Here is a 16,928-nt window from a genome sequence, read left to right as displayed (position 1 = left end):
TTTTATATGCAGGGCTGTGGAACTGCTGATTGTTTAAAGATAGTCTGTCAAGTTGGCCACCTGGAAAGGGGAAAGAGTGCAATATTGTATTTAAAATCACGCCTTTGGACCCAAACTTTCATGAATGTGAGTGACTATGAATATTGTGTACCTGCTTCTGAAACGTAAGAAGTGATTTTTGTATCCACGTGCAATACTAATTTTGTTTTTTCTTACACAGAAAGAAAATCAGAATCACTCCTATTCTCTCAAATCATCTGCTTCTTTCAGTGTTATAGAGTTCCCCTATAAGAACCTTTCCTTTGAAGATATCCACAATTCTACAGTAGTAAGTGATTTACATCCAGCTTGAGTTACCATACATAATTACTTTGAAATTAATACAAAACCAATGATTGTTGAGTAACTTTTATGTGGCTTGGTATAATTGTAATTTTATCAAATATTTGATTCATATATTAATTTCAGTTATACACATACAACTGTGGACAAACCAAACAATTTTGTCTTAAAACTAGAGTTAACTATTTGCAGCTTTAAAGATTTAATTGAATGAAAAAAATATGGTGAATAGTCCTAATGTTCTTGATAATGATATTGTTTTTTGAGAAATATTTTACTTGAAAATTCTCTACTGTAGAGCACTTAGAGCTTGAATAGTGGATCTTTATTATATTATATGAAGTACTGTGTGAATGTGGAACAAAAAGACCATCTGTGTCCTAGAGGGTCTCCAAGAGAAAGAAATCAATGTGCAAACAGAAAGGAAGATACAGGCCATTTATTTGGGCTGCCAAATTAAAAGTTTTTGGTAGGCACTATAGTATAAAAGATCTTAAGAAGGGAATTGAAAAGGACTGTGATTGATTTATTTTTGAATATGGTTTCTAATGCCTGTTATTAACTGTTTTTGTCTCTCCTAAGTCTTGTGGAGTTGTTTTGTGTTTCAAGGACTAGTGCCTTTTAAGAAAAAAAGGAAAAGCCCTGAATTACTTTTTCTCTTAATTCGCAAATATTTCCAGATTCCTACATTTTTACTGAGAATCATCAAGCATTACAGAATATGTTGCCATTGTATCACTGATTGCAAAAAAAAAAAAAAAAACCACACCAACCAAAAGAAAACAAACACCTGTTTTTATTTAATTTTACAAGCCTATTAAATTTGGGTCAGTGAAGTCTTTATGTCACTTAATCTATAGCTGTTTACTCACACTGAAGAGAAAAGGTAACTCATGATGTATTAAGATTATTTTAAACACTATAAAATAAAGATCTACAAGACTTAAAGTGCATGAATGAACTCAGCATGTCACTGCTGTGCAAAGAGTGATTTATTGTGTTTTTCTGTTAGGTTATTACAAATATTACATGGGGCATTCAACCACAGCCTATGCCGGTGCCAGTGTGGGTTATAATTTTGGCTGTCCTAGCAGGATTATTGCTCTTGGCTGTTCTAGTGTTTGTTATGTACAGGGTAAGTACTGTATTTGGGTTTTGTGTATTGTTTTCTTTTCCCTACTGGTGATATATTACTTCAGATAGTACCAGCAGCTTGCAGAAAGAAATACCTTGGTCCTTTAATCATCTGAATCAGTTAAGTTTTTTGGATAACTGTAAAAACTTTTCAGCTTTGTCAGGAAGAAACTGAATAAAGAAGCATGTCTGTGATTGTGCTGTATTACTCAGTTTAATGTTTCAGCTGGTATTTATTGGCTTTGAAGGTCAAAAATAAGGACAAAGAGAGTAGGAGGAAAAAAAAAATCCAACTACTAATCAGTTAAGATCTGATCAAGAAGGAAAGAGAAAGGGTATGTGTATGTTTTGAAAATCACATTGCAATTTCTTTATTGTTCTCTGAATCACAGATGGGCTTTTTCAAACGTGTGAGACCACCTCAGGAAGAACAAGAAAGAGAACAACTGCAACCGCATGAGAATGGGGAAGGCACATCAGAAGCTTAAGCAGAGTTTTATCTGTAAGACATTCTGAAATTTTAAAATGTTGACGTCTTGGTTATGAATATTGCTTTCCCCCTTAAGGAAAAAACACTCATGACTGCAAAGCTGCTGGTCTCGGAAGGTATCAGCACATACAAAATAAGAGCAATATATTTAAATCCTCCTTTTTGTATTAATTATGTTCATACATGTGACTAACACATCTGCACTGATTTGTGTGTGAAAAGATTAAGTAATATGTAGTACTCTGATTTTGCTTATTGGGATGTAGGAGACTCATCTTTTCTGATTCACAGACTGTCTTTACATGAATTGCTACATAGATTCTGTGTTTGCTCTTGAAGCCAACAGCTTCCATATATGCTTGCTGGATTACACATTTAGTTTCGATTGATTTTTGTTGGAGTACGCTACATTTCATTTCCTAGCTCTTGAAAGCTAGTTGCACAAAAAAATGAACATAGCTTGTTTGACAAAACTGAAGAATATTCTTTGACCCTTTACCTCTGCTGATGATTCTCCTCCTGCTCAAAAAATCTGAAAGAGATTATTCAGTGGAATCATTCACATGTGATACCTATTCTGGATGCCTGTTCCTCTTCCTGTTTGGTCATCTGTCTAGTGGTTTCCCTCTAGACTTCACAGATATTGTTCTCCAGGTCCTGGGTCTCTTACTGTTGGCCCTGAGCCTACAGAAACGGAAGTGAGCAGTAGAAAGCTGGGGATGATGTACTTTCTGTGGGACCTAGTGAAAAATTCCAGGGCAAGATGCAAAGTCTGCTGTGTATTTTCACGGAGCAGGATCCCGGTGTTCCACAGAAGTCTTGGCAGCATGGATCCATTCAGGTACTGCCAGGGACAAGACGTGAGACTGTGGCTGACAACAGACAAGTCTGATGAGAAAACCCATAGCCTTTATGTTGCCAGGTCAAACCCTCCACAGGGTTTGAATTTAAGTCATATTACAGGGGTTGAATTTCAGTTTCTGGTGAAACAATGCAGGGAATACTTTGTGACAGGTTACCTGATGCACTGTGAGGAAGCGGTTGTTAACCCTCACATTCCGTGGCTGACCATGTCCCAAGTGCAGGAGGGAGTAATATAGAGACCGTTTATGCTAGACTATCTGCCAGCCACATGCATCTAGATTACATCAGTGCTCCAGCCACACTCACGCCTGCCTTGCTGCCTGCCCTGAGAGAACTGAGCTTGCTGAATGAAGCAGAGTATCGCTGGCAGTGCAGAAGGGTTTGAAAAGAGAAGGTTGATTTGGCTTGTTCTGTTTCATTCGTTCATTGTTTCCTTCATTGTATGTCTCATTGCACAAAAGACATTTCATTGCACAAGACATTTCATTGTGTTCAATACATTTCATTACCAGAAAAGACACTAAATGCTTTGTTTCGTGGTTGTTTTTTTAAACATAGCAAAAGTTCAGTGGTTTAAGGCCACAGGTTTATGTCATTCTTAGCCTACTTCCCTCAGCACTGGTGTGGTAAAATGAAGCTTCATATACTTAGGAGAAAACACAAGAACATTGTCTATATGCATTTCAGTAGACATGTAATTGCAAATTCCGAGGTTGTTTGGCTTGCAACCATGTGTAGTTGTGTTGCACAAATATTACAGTGAACATACTTAAGCTATTACAAAGGGTGCCTTATGAGATTTGTTTATTCTCTATTCCAGAAAGGGAATAAATTATGTTATAAACTTCCTGTATGCAGCCACATACAGTAAGGAAGACTCCTAATGTAATACCAGTGAGATTTCTATGTAGACGAGCTCTTAAAAGGACAGAAGCTCTGGTTTGATTTGGTTTTGTATCTTGGGGGTTTTGTTTAAAGCTGCATCTCCCCCATAAATACTGCCATGCCCAGTAAACCCAGAATTATCTGAAATAATTGATTCAGCTCTCATTTCTTCATCCTTTCTGAGATTTAAAATCCACAAACGGCTTTCGTTAAGTCCATTCTTATTCACTGAACCGTGATGGCATTTGAGTCATTAAGAGAGACAGCACCAAGTCTGGGGGGGCCAGTATGTATATCAGATACAGGTTTGCATATTTATCCATTTACATGTTTTTTGGTTTAGACAATTTGTTTAGATCCAGTTAGTTTATATGAGATGGTATAGGGCATAATTCCACTTTCACTGAACTTTCAAGGTCTTCAGTGTGGCCAACATTTTATTTTTGTCTTTACTTCTAGTATCGTTACTAATAATACAGTAAGGAATTGGGAGTCAGGCTTTGAGCCTGGCCTCAAAATGTGACTTTTATCAAATGCAATTTCAGTTACTTACATGGGCTTCTAGTTCATGCACTTTGTCAGCTGATTAGCTATATGCACACAAATTGTTTTTAGCCAGTCCTAATCTTAGTAGGTTAAGAGATTTAAGAGACCATCAAAGAGATTATAGCTCTAATTCTTACATGTGTGCTTTCATTACATGTACACACTGTGTTGACTTGAAATTTATTAGACTACTTGCATGTCTAGGCGTTATAAGGAGATGAAAATTTCTAAAGAAAGAAAAAGCACAGTCGAGATCTCTTCAGCTCACATCGAAGGGACACCATAGTGGTGTTAATGTCAGTGCTAATTGCATGTTAATTTTACTGTGTCAACTGGAAATTCTCATTTTGCTGATTTTCAGGATAAAAAGGTACATTTTATTGATACAACTACTGTAGCTATGGAAAGTTTATTCCATTTATTGAAGTTACATAAAGTAAAACTTATTTAAGTGATTTTTATTTTCTTGCATTCTACTGGAGAATAGAAGCCAACAGTTGCTTCTCCCATGTCCACTAATTTCCAGTTTGATTAAAAAAACCCCCATACAGTAGCATATGTAAATGTACAGGTTACTTAATGAACACAGATGTAACACATCATATTCAGTTTAAAGTAGCCTTTTTATTCCAGGCAGATTCTGAACAGGATGTTTTCCTAAATGGTGCAGGAAATACCGCATTCAAGATTCAGCAATAAGATTGCTGAATAGATCTGTACTTGTGTCAGTATAAATTTCACACTGATTTGCAGGCACTGTTGTATTATTATAGCAAATATTGTAGAACGATGTTAAAACCTTTGAAGATACTTCTAAAAATGTATTGTGGAATTAAATTAATGCCCTTGAGTCAAAGTTGATGTGCGTAAGTTGCATACTGCAAGCATTAAAAAAATACAAGTACAGTAACAGAGAATTAGTCCTCTTTTGAGTGTTATGTTTCAGAAGCATATTTTTTATGAATATGAAAGAAACAGCTGTGTAATTATTTAGACAATGAAAACATTTTAAAAGAGCTATATCTTATAATGAAATACTAAATTTTATAAGTACTCCAGTTTGCAATTATTGCAGCATCTCATCATCGATATTAAAAAATTATCTATATTACAAAATGCATATTGTGTATTACTATATTTGAGAATGTTTAGAAAACATGAAGTCAGGAACCTAATGTATAGGTTGACATTTCTTTCAAGAAACTACCAAATTGTGGAGATAGCTTTTGTTTAAGCATGAATGCAAAGCCAAATACGGGATACATTTTTCAACATAAGTTGAAATCTTTGAGGAAATGTTCACAGATATCGGTATCAAGTTTATAATTTTATTTGTCCCATTTTTCTGTTTTAAATTTTGATTTACATGTTGATCTTTGATTCACATAATGCTTGTGGAAACTTTAAGAAAGTTTATTATATATGCTCTTTCTTTATGAAACATTTATTCCAAACAAAGATTTTTAATATTTAGTTGTTTGTATCCTTGTGTCCATGCTTAAATAGTCTTAAGGTAAACTTGCACGGGTATTTTGAAAATATTTCAGCTGTAATCAGCATGTTGTTGTGATTTGAAGGATTGATTCATGTTGCACCTGGATTTTTGCAGCCTCTGGGTTTGTTGTTGGTTACCCTGACATAGGCCCTGCAGTATTTTTTCCTACACCCTCACAAACAGTCGCAGAGCTGCAGTTGCCCTGCTGAAAATCTAGTTTGTTTTTGTCTTCAGTCCAGACCAAGCCCTATTCCACAATCTCATGAAGTCACAGAAAACCTGACATTCATTGCAGCTGGCTTTGAATGTGACCCTTTGTGTTCAGTGCTGCTGGATGTTAGTGAAGGGGGAAAAAAAAAATAATAGGTTTTTATAAAAAGGAAAATGGAAATCCAAAAAATAAAAAGGTGGTGGCAGACCACAGATGAGCCTTACAGCGAAGAGATAATGTTGTTTGTTTTTTTGTCTCTGAGATGGGAAGAACCCATTAGTTCTCTGCTGGCAGTGGCCTCCTATCAGAAACAAATCCCACAGTTTGGATCATGATTATGTGCTGAGCAATAATAACTCTCCTTGACTTTGGTGAGATCTGAACTCTTTGGTACTGAATCACTAGCTTCTAATTCCGAAGTGCAATATAACATGATCAGATCTAGTTCACTGCCAAAGTCATCTGTTTGCCTAAGAAGGGATGTAGCATTTCTTGACTTGCAGTGGTTGGTATTTTTAAGGACATTAACAAAACCAGTTTGTTAAATTGAAGTGATAAATGAATGCTATAGAGTTTTTGGTCACCCACATTGGGTGAAAAGTGAGGTATATTCTAAAGTGTATCCATTACTAACTCTTGAGGTTTTGAGAATTGGTACAACATCCTTTAAATCCACTGTGGAAAATCTGACTAGAGACTATACAATAATGGGTTTGAGTCTGTAGTGCTACTACTGTTTCATGCGATTATGATATTTAGTATTTCGGTCTATTTTTTTCAGTGTGTAGAATTTTTAGATTAACACAGGAAATCAAACCTTTCATGTAGTGACCTTCTCTGAGTATGCTGCATTAAGGTTGAATAACTTGACCCTTGGCTTTTGCAAAGTAACTGAAGATTTAATGTAGCATTTGAATATCCAAAAAACTGTTACAGGTTTAGGTGGCCCTTTCTAGTCCACAAAGGAAATGTGTATTTGCTATGATACAAATATGTTGACAATGTAACATTTTATTCCTTCTTCACAAAAATTTTTTTGCCTTTTTTGGTTTTGCTCGTGCGTTAAGTCAGTAGAGCATTGTTTGCACAAGCAGACAATTAAGATACTAATCAATGCGCAGCATTTTGGGTTTCTTAGTCACATAGTAAATACTTGTAACATAAACAGGAGTATTTTCAGTAACTATGAACTTGTTTCAGAGGTCTTCGGTACATTTAAGGAGAGCAATATACATTTGAAGTAATTTTTATTAAATTATAGAACTTGAAAAAAAAAATGGGTATTGTGGCACAGTAATTTTATACTGGTATCAAATATATAGCTATTAAGCTATGCTTTTGTTTTCAATTAATTTTTGTCATCCTAGTTCAAATTTGATTGATTTTATTAGGTTGTATTTTTATATATATAAACACAATTTCAATGTAAGTACTGAGTTCATTCTGGTATTTAGAATTTTGGAATAAAATACCTCTTAATAACAGGAATTCTGTGTTTTTTTTAATACTAGGCATTTTTTTTAAATGCATTTAATTCACCTGAAAATATTTCATAGTATATGTTTGTAGTCCACAGTTATGTACTAAATATGAATAGGTCACATTTATACAACTTTTTGATTCTCAGCTAAAGCGGCACATATTAACCTTGAGTCAAAAAATTTTGTAATCACAAGCAAGAAGGGATGAAAGATATATTATATATATATATATAAATATATTAATATTATATTATGTAGTCGCAAGTTACATTCTGTCACCAGAAAACGGATTTATTACAAAAAATTTTGTATACTGAAAATAAGTATTTCAGATTTTGTAGCTGCCCCATCCCTGTAGAAAATGGTGAATTCTTGTCCTTTGGTTAGGAAAACTCTCATGAGAGGTGGTGTTGCTTTTCTTGCTTTATTATTCTAATTAGCAATCATATTCATCTTTGTGAGTGGGGCGACAGTAAATATTTTGTGTCACAGTAAAGGCAAACATGTTTATTTTACATTGCTAGAACACTGATTTAGAAATAAACGTTGGTGCTTGTGAACTCTTAAGAAAACTCCGAACTACTGAGTTCCTTGGATTGCTATTAGAGAATTTGTTAACCTAAAGAAAATATTTAAAGCAGACACTTAAAAGATGAAAAGGCAATATTTGTTTTAGTTAACAGCTTCCAGTGGCTTCACAGTAGCTACACTTAATGTACGTAAGAAACATCCCCGCAGTAGTCAAAAGATTACTCTATTGGTTCAATACATGCTGCAGCCAACACAGGCCCAGTTTTTGTTAAATAAGATACCGTCAGTTAGTTACCAGCACAGCGATCACTACATCTGTTTAGCAGTTTCAAATTAATGCATTACTGAGAAATTAGTGACAGCAGCTGTCTCGTGACAGCAGCAAGGCCACAGAGTGGTTTTTCAAATTCCCATCTTAAACCATAACCACCTTGAACAAAATGATGGTCCATGTCTTGAGGTTATTTACTTCAATACAACTCCACTGCCTCCACTTGAGTTATGCTGCTTTACACTGTCCAGGTTTCTGACTCTTTGCATGCATGTATGATATTTTTTTGTATGCTTTTATCATTAGTGAGTTTGTAAGTTAATTACTAATACATAAATACTTTTTATGTATTAGTACATTAATATATTTTTAAACTGTCAGTTCCAGTAACTTTAAGAACATGGTGAAGAATTGAAAATACTTCATTTTTTTTTACAAAAAAGTTTGTATGAATGTTTCATCAACATATTGTCTCATGAACATAAAGCATTAGGTTTAGTGCTATTAGCAGCCCATCTTCTCAAAAGGTATCTCACAATCAGACTGGTTTACTGCATCTTTCTGCTACATTTTCTACATTTTTTTGGTGCTGAATCATCACCTCTTTTGATAGACATACAGGACATTTTAAAACTAAGCTTGCAGGATACAGATGAGCACCAGCGACCTTCCAAATGTGAGAAACAAAAAAAAATCAGACAGTAAAATACCACATTACTAGACTTTACAATTTCACGTGCAGACCATGTCTGTATGTTACTGTTTTTCAGATTCTTACCTACATTTACATTTGTGTCATTTGTATACACGCTTTTCAGTCCCTCACACAATGCCAGATGCCATGTTACATCTCTTCAGTGGTTGATGACAACGGTTATAATTTGTTGAAAGTTCGAAGAGTGTATATGAGCAACCTTTAAAGACTGCAGGAGTTACTGCTGGACTTATTTCCTCAAGTAAATACTCAGGTAATTGAAATACACTACGTTCATTTCTTTTCAAAGAAGATTTGGTTAAGAAAACAATCATGAAGTGGGTGTTATTCTGTACTCTAATCCCTTCTCAGTAATTTATGTAAATGCAGTACAAACAATTGATTTCCACATGCGTTATCTCCTTGTGGAGACATTTGCAATACAACTTTTATCACGTAATTCACAGATTCCTTTCAGAACTGTATAAATTAATAATTGTGCATATTCACATCATCGACATTAATTTAAAATGTTGCAGCTGCCAACTTGGTTCAACTATTCTTCCCCAAATAAACTTAATCTATATCTTTCTGAAAGCCCAAGTCAATAAATACTTGGAAATGAACATGTATGTGATCCACACTTTCTCAATAGCACATACTCATTCATTAGACAAATTTATTAACAAAGGAAGGAAATTGCTCAAAGCGTCGGCTAGCTTTCTGTAGACCCCTTTCTTCCACCTGAGAAGGCGCAGTGTTGCAGAGATTCCAAAATGAATTCAATTCCAACAGAGGCTGTGCCTCAGAAGCCTCCTCTTCTTTGCAGTGCCCAGATAAAAGGTTGAAAGAGGAAGCTGGGTGAGAGGATATTAACTAGGCAAGTAGGCACTGAACAAATGCTTTCTGAACAAAAGAGGGAATCTGTCCTGCTTGTGAGCTGCTGGAGGAGAGTTCCATGTCAAGTAAATGATTGTTTTATCGGTCTGGTTTTGTGTTCTTTTGCTTACTTAAAAGAAAGGTCTCATCAAATCAAATAAAGTTTTCATGGCACAAGGGGTTTGGTGCTGATGAAGATAAGGGAGACTGACAAACTATTCTAAAGAAAAGTATTGAGGAGTACCTGCTGAGGAGGGTGTGCATTTCCTACTGCAGCATTACTCTGCAGGCAGTGATGATTCACAGTGCACGACTGGGTGAAGTCAGTCCGTTCTTCAGCGGTCCCAAAAGGGGCCATCAGCAACTGCGATAAAAGTAAATTGTATTTTCTATGTCAATCCCAACTCATATTTCAAGTCATTGTTGATGGCAGTGAAATTATTGCAGTGTAGTGTATAGAATTAAATCATAAGGAAAAATTTATTTTCTTTAGATTTTGTAAGTGATCTGTTAAAAAGATGTACTGTAACCTGGCAGTTCCTTCTTTCAGTAAGGCAAAATTTCTACTTTGTAGTTTGTAATTCTGTTCCCCTCCATTTTCCGCTGCATTGAAATTTTCTGATCTCTGAAAACTACAGAATTTGGCCTAATATGTCATGATGCCACAAATACTTTTATTTGGCAAATCTTTATTTTATTAAAAGGCAAATAAAGTTAGTTTATACTTTTCAAAGAAATTTATATTCACTGCTCAAACATACGTTAAAAACACAGTATCATCCAGTTCTGAAAGCCCCTACAGCGGACGTCTGCCTCACTGAAATCACGGCATGGGCACACTCAACACTAGTGTGAAATTCCTTGGGTGGTTTGGCTCTCAACCACGCAGAGGGCTGCGTGCTCTGGGTGCCTTTGGTTTGTCCAGACATGCTGCCTTTGCTCAGGTGTAAACTGTTTTATCTGCTGTGAACTTCAGTCATTTTTCCATGATCCCACCCTAGGTCATGTCTACATGCATTCTAGTTTTACCTGAGTTAATGTGCATCCTCCATTCTAAAAAAAAAACGTAGGATGTTTGCTATGAGGACTGTTAATGCGAGCAGGCGTGTAAGTCAGGCAAAGAGATGCCTGTGTGTGGAATCAGAGCTTTAGGGGGATGCTACTGGTACAGCTCCCGGGACTGCCACGCTGACCACACTTCCCAGCGCCCGAGTGGAGCCGAGTTCCCAGTTGGCCCGGGGCGATCCCAAGTTTCTGCCCGCAACAGGCCGGGCTGCGCAGGGGCCGCCGAACGCGCTTTCGCACGCTCGGCACCGAGTGTCAGAACCGGCCGAAAGGCGCCCGGTCCGGCGGGCTGAGGGAGCGCGCAGGCGGCGCGGCTTAACGCCCCCGACGGGCGGCTGTCAGGACCGCAGCCCCGCGCCCTCCCCTCCCCTCAGCCGTTACCGCCTCAGCAGCGCCGCGCGGCCCCGCGCCTCAGGGACACGGGTGGCCCCGCCCGGCGCTCAGCGCTCCGCCCCTCTCCCCGTTCACGCGTGGGGGGGCGGCCCCTCGCCGCCGCAGTCCCGCCGCTGAAGCTGCGGGTCTCGGCTTCCCGCCCGCGTCCTCACCCGCAATATGCCTCCGCTGCCCTCGGGCTGCTCGCCATGCCGGGGACCTGCGGGCGCCTCTCCTCCCTGCTCCTGGGGCTGGCGGCCGCGCTGCTGCTGCTGACGGGGCGGCCGCCTCCCGCCGCCGCCGCCGCCGCCACCCGCCCGCAGCAGCAGCGGGCGGCGCTGCCGGGGGGCGCTCCCGCCGCCGCGGCGGCCTCAGGTACCGATCCACACCCCGCTCCCCTTCCCCTCCGCTGCCCCTTTTTCCCGCCTTTCCCTCTGGGGATTTCCCTCTTCTCCGGCGCCCCCTCAGCCCCGCCGCGTCCCGCTCCTCCCGGGTGGGGGGTTCCGCCGTCGCTGCTCGTCTGGGAACCTGGGGGGTCGTGCTGCCCGGGCGGCATTCCTGAAGAAAAAAAAAAAAAATAAAACCAAAAAACCCAAGCCGCCACGTTTTTAAGGAAGCAGGTAGCTGTGGGGCGAGCGGGATCCATCTTTAATAGCCGCAGATGCGTATGCGTGTCCTCGGTGCGCCGGAAAATCCACCCGGTAACCGTGTAGCCTGTTTGTGAGCGAGCCGGGGATGCTCCCTCATAGAGCCGGGGAAAGGGTCTCGGGGGGGAAGCCTGGCGCCATGAATTCCGATTTGCTGGCAGGAGGCACCAGAGAAAAATATACATATGTATATATACACATAAAAAATTAGAAATATATCTCTATAAATATATTTATTTTTATATTTATATCAATATTAAAAAAAAAAACCAAACAAAAACCCCAAAAACAACAGCTGATGCATGTGCAATGCCTTAAGCCTATCAAATTAGTGATGGGGCTGGTGAGCTCATTAGTTTTTGCATCTCCTCTGCAGAATGAGGAAATATGTCCTTTATCTGGCAGCTGAGCATGTGAAAATAATGGGCTTATTTCGGTACTAGGCCTTAGTATTTAGGTCAAATGTGTGAGGTTAGCCCTTTGCAGAACTGAGGCAAGTGATAAGATGTTGGTTCTATTATCTGGTTTGGAAAAAATGTATATATTCTGAAGTCTTAGTTGCTTAAATTAGGATAAAGCCGGTATTTTTCTTGACATACTTATTTTCACCAAAGAATTTCAAAATGGTTTCAAACATGAATTATTTAAGACCTTTTAGCACCAAGTCTCCGTTTGGGCATATCACTAGAGCATATGTTTCATTTTTAACATACATGCATGTTTCTATTTCTAGTTGACTTCAAGAAGGTATAAAATGTTCTTAGTTTCAGGCATATGGCTAATATTTTGCTGAAGTGAAGCCAATTTACAAAGCTGCCAAAGTATGTATGTTAATGAAATACAAGCAAAGATCTTGAATTAGGGTCTTTACTTGTGACTTCTTAAAGATGTAGGACAAGAAACTAGATTTGGTAGAATATGAACACACTCTTAAATTCTCCTGATACACTCCTAAAATGCCTTGATTTGCTTTTTGGTTTCTTCCTTGTGTGGGTTCGGTTTTTAGTGGGTTTTGTTTGGTTGGGTTTTTTGGTTTTTTTTTTTTTTTCTTTACAAACATTTAAACTATAGGACTTTAAAGAAGAGTATTTGATGAACAGCTTGGTTCTTGTTTTTCCTTTTGAACTGATGATTTTTCCTTATTTTATTTATCATGCTTTTAGAGGAATATACCATTAATCACCAGCAAACCCCACTTAAAAGGCATTGACAGCATTTCTAACTTGTGCGGTGAACATCTTGCTCATTAAAAATTGAGTGGCAAAAAAAAAAGAAAAGGGGCAGTTTTTGTAATTCAATGATCTTCTTTGGTTTCAGGTATTGATTTCTTCTGAAGAAGCTCTGTTACCTTATTGGCCTCAACTCTGGCCAAAATCTCTGTTGGTACCAAACAATTTGATGCTGATGCTACTGGTTTGCTGTTGTTGCTGTTGCAGACCCATGAGCCTAGTTTCTGTTGCTTTCTTTTATTTGCTTATTATGCTTCATAGGTTTTGAGGTATGAGAGTCCTGAAAGTGTCTTATAGTACACAGCTTTCTTGATCAATCCCAGTTTATGAACATTAAAAAATATCATTTGAACTGATCCTTAGCATTTATTTGTTATGGTTAAATACAGTAAAAGCTTTATTATACTTGCTGGCTAGCTTTCTAAATGATCTTGATTAATTATTCTTTCATTAAAAAATTGGAAAAAGCCAATACTGATTAATCTTTTTAAAAGACAAGCTAATCACTGCTGTGAAACTCGCATTATTCTGAAGCAGCTGCTAAGCACCTTTTGTTTTTTCTGTGGTATTTCCTTTCAGTGAAGCACATAAGTAATTTTTGCTATATTGACATTTTTGAATTTTTAAAGAGAAAGAGCCTGAATAGAGGTACATTTTTATCAGATACTAATGTCTTTTTCCATGAAATTATCTTTTGTTGGTTTACAGCCGAAAGGTAGGCAGGACAAATGGCTGTTGCCTTTCCAGCAGAAGACTGGTAGCAGGGTAATCCCTGAGGGAGATGCTCTGAAGAGGCCACTCCTGCCGCAGCTGCGGGTCCTGTGCTGGGAACTGCCAGGCAGGCAGTGGTTTCTGGAAATAAGGAGGGAGTCCGGCTGAATTTGGATTTATGCTGTGTGTTTGTGACCCCGGTGTTGCTGGAGCAAGGGAGCCTTATCCTCCTGAAAGAGGGAAGGTGCAGAGCTAAGGTTGGAGTTCTAAACCTTTTCTCATTTGACGTTCCTGTATTGATGTCCCTGTTCTCTTGAAGCTAATTATACAGTTTTACAGATCAATTCCCTCCTGGATTAACGGATTTCTGCCAGTGTAATTATTCTGCTGTCTGAGAAGAGATGCTAAAGTCAGCACAGCTGTGTACAAAGGTTTGGGGTGCAGACTCTACTGCTGACATGTAAATGTAGCAGTGGGAAGGTAGTTGCACATCACGACAGAACAGGGTTTTTTTTGTTGTTGACCTCTTCTTTCTTCTCCCTTAAAACCAACAATAAACATAGCACTGCTAAAAGAAATAAGTATATTCTAAAGACGAGGCACAGAAGACATACCTAAGAGGGGCTCAGTTCATGGAGTTACTCTGACTTTTGTTATCCAATGGATGTAGCTATTCTTCCAAACTTTATTAAAACAGTCTTTAGGGAGAGAGAGATGGGCCTCTCTGCTTAGGGTGGTGATAGCTGAAGTGGAGAACCTGTCTTGGTTCATTGTTATTTATAGTGAGTTTTCGTTTTCGGTGTGACAGTTTAGCGATCTGGACTCAGGTGTGCAGAGGCAATTGAAGACAAGTTGCTGAGAGCTTCGAATACTCCTCATTGAGGTCAGCGGTCTTGAGCACAGAATTCAGTGAATTATCGTCCTGGCTTTGATCCAGGCAAATCTTTTTCTGTTTTTCTTTTTTCCTTTTGTTTATCTTTATTGAGATGCATTCTTTACAGGAGGTAGGAGTTGTATTATTTAATATTCACAGTGCTTGGGATATTCTGGATGTGGTGCATTGTTATTCCCTTTACAATGCAGATATTGTGCAATAAACAGAGCAGAGACCACTAATTGAATAAGTGATACTTAACTGCATCAGTTCCATGGCAGATCTGACGTGTACTGAATGAACAAGATTCTTCTGGAAAAAACAGCAGTTGTGTAAATAGAAGCTATCACATCATGTATATATAGACAGCACACAGGATGGATGACATACACCATCTTAATGCTGGAAATTTTTTTCCATGTTGAGATCTCAAATTAGACTTGAAGTACGTTTTAAAATAGGTGTTACTTCTTCAAGTTTCTGTCATGTAACTTCATGCTCTACGCTGGGGCTACTCTCCATACCTTTTCTAATCCCAGCATAAACAAGAAAAGACTTGTTATTGTATTATAAACCATTCCCAATCTGCCTCACATTCTAGAATTCAAGGAAAAATAAATTTATTTTGCCTTTTTTTCTTTTTTTTCAGGCAGGTAGCTTTGCGTAAAATGGGAAGATTAGCTTGATTTTTATAGGGTGAGATTAAAAAGCAACAGCAGCTAATAGTGGTCGTGAACAGAGGAGAAAAGATATTTGGAATCGCTGTGCATACTTACACACTTAGTTCTGTTTGTTGAGACTGATGAGATAAATATGTAATTGTTGGCAAACTCAGAAGAAAATAAGAGGTTACTTTTGCACCTGTCTTAGATAAATATGCTGTCTAGGTGCTGCCTGTGGAATCTGTGTTCATTTCTCAATATTATCTGCTTGCATGTGACGTTGAGTTGCTATCTAATGTGTAGCAGTGTTCTAGACAGGAGCTTTCTAGTTAAGATTTTTCTAAAGTCTTTTGTACATTGTCTTACTCTTCCTGATCATTCAAGGAGGAGACAACTTTCTCGTGCTTCCTTCTTGTTTGAGATACTAGGACAGAAATATTTCTCTGACACATCCCTGTGTGACTTACTGCTCTCCTTATCTTTGTTTTCAGTATTTCTAGTTGGGAAATATTTTTCCTAATGATATGTATATTGGTGTGTAGGTGGTACTCAGGTGTTTAGAGGAGCATTTGGTTTTGATAACTTTTTCTGTTAATCTGGGTTTGAATTTGCACACTAATACGTAACGATACACTTTTCAAAAAAAAAAACCCCACCAAACAAAAACGAACAAAAAAACAGTGCTGTATGACTGGCTTGTTTGTCACTTGATGGAACAACCTTTATGGTTTACTGTTTCTATAGTCACTGGATAGGGGATTAATGTGGCAGCAATACATCCAGTTAGTTCTGTTTTGGAGCTTCTGTCACAGTCAGATACGGACCCCAAGAAAATGAGTGAGGAGTTAAAAGCTGTATAGGAGACACTGTAGCATTCCTATAAAGAAGGAAATTCAGTAGTTTTCATAACTGAGTTACTATGTAGAATACAGTTCCCACTAAAGTCAGGGCTGTCTAACTAGGGACTTCTCATCAGCTCTGGAGTTAATTGGTTTATATAGCCAGCAACACAACCTTCTTATCCAGTAGGTATTGGAATATAATCAGTGTCAGGGAAAAGTTTTATTTTTAGGTTGTAAAAGCTTATGGATTAAATTACAGTAATTGTTTTCTATGTAATTTGGACAAGGAAGAGGTGGTTTGCAGTCTTTGAAGTAAGACTTTTGAATTGGTTTAGAGATAGCTGATGTAAACATTTGTTGGGAATCTATGTGTTTCTTATATGAAGAATCCTAATGAAATTGTGGAAAGCTGACTTTTGATCTGGTGAAAAATAATTCTTTCATTATGAAATAGAACTCCAGAAGTATTACATGCACTCCTCAGTAAAATGGTTTAATGCAAGCAGCTAACTCCACCTATGGAAATTAGCTCAAAAAACGTCCCTTGATTTTCTATTCAGTTTTTTCAACAATCTCAGCTTCTGGTATTTAAAATAATGGTTTCTCAGCTAGGTGAGAAAGTAGAGAAAGAATGTAAGACTTAGACTTGTCCTGATGTATTGGAGCTGATGTTCGTAAGTGACTTAGCTTGCTATGCTGACCT

At 38.1% G+C, this 16,928-nt stretch overlaps 2 protein-coding genes across 2 annotated transcripts in view; both read left to right on the top strand.

Moving 5' to 3' along the window:
- ITGAV (integrin subunit alpha V) overlaps positions 1-7,244 on the top strand; it is a 50,803-nt gene extending 43,559 nt beyond the window's left edge. The window contains exons 27-30 of the mRNA XM_032995198.2: positions 13-126; positions 221-328; positions 1,355-1,477; positions 1,869-7,244. Of these exons, the coding sequence (XP_032851089.2) occupies positions 13-126; positions 221-328; positions 1,355-1,477; positions 1,869-1,964 (441 nt within the window). The 3' untranslated portion in view covers positions 1,965-7,244. The remainder of the gene's footprint in view (positions 1-12; positions 127-220; positions 329-1,354; positions 1,478-1,868) is intronic.
- Positions 7,245-11,350: 4,106 nt separating this feature from the next.
- FAM171B (family with sequence similarity 171 member B) overlaps positions 11,351-16,928 on the top strand; it is a 44,530-nt gene continuing 38,952 nt past the window's right edge. Inside the window, exon 1 of the mRNA XM_032995206.2 lies at positions 11,351-11,635. Coding sequence (XP_032851097.2) covers positions 11,470-11,635 — 166 coding nt within the window. The 5' untranslated portion in view covers positions 11,351-11,469. The remainder of the gene's footprint in view (positions 11,636-16,928) is intronic.

Source organism: Tyto alba, unplaced genomic scaffold, assembly GCF_018691265.1.
Source record: "Tyto alba isolate M040663 unplaced genomic scaffold, T.alba_DEE_v4.0 Super-Scaffold_7, whole genome shotgun sequence".
Taxonomy (NCBI): Eukaryota; Metazoa; Chordata; class Aves; order Strigiformes; family Tytonidae; genus Tyto; species Tyto alba.
Note: the sequence above shows the minus strand (reverse complement) of the source record. Positions and strands in the feature narration are given on the sequence as shown.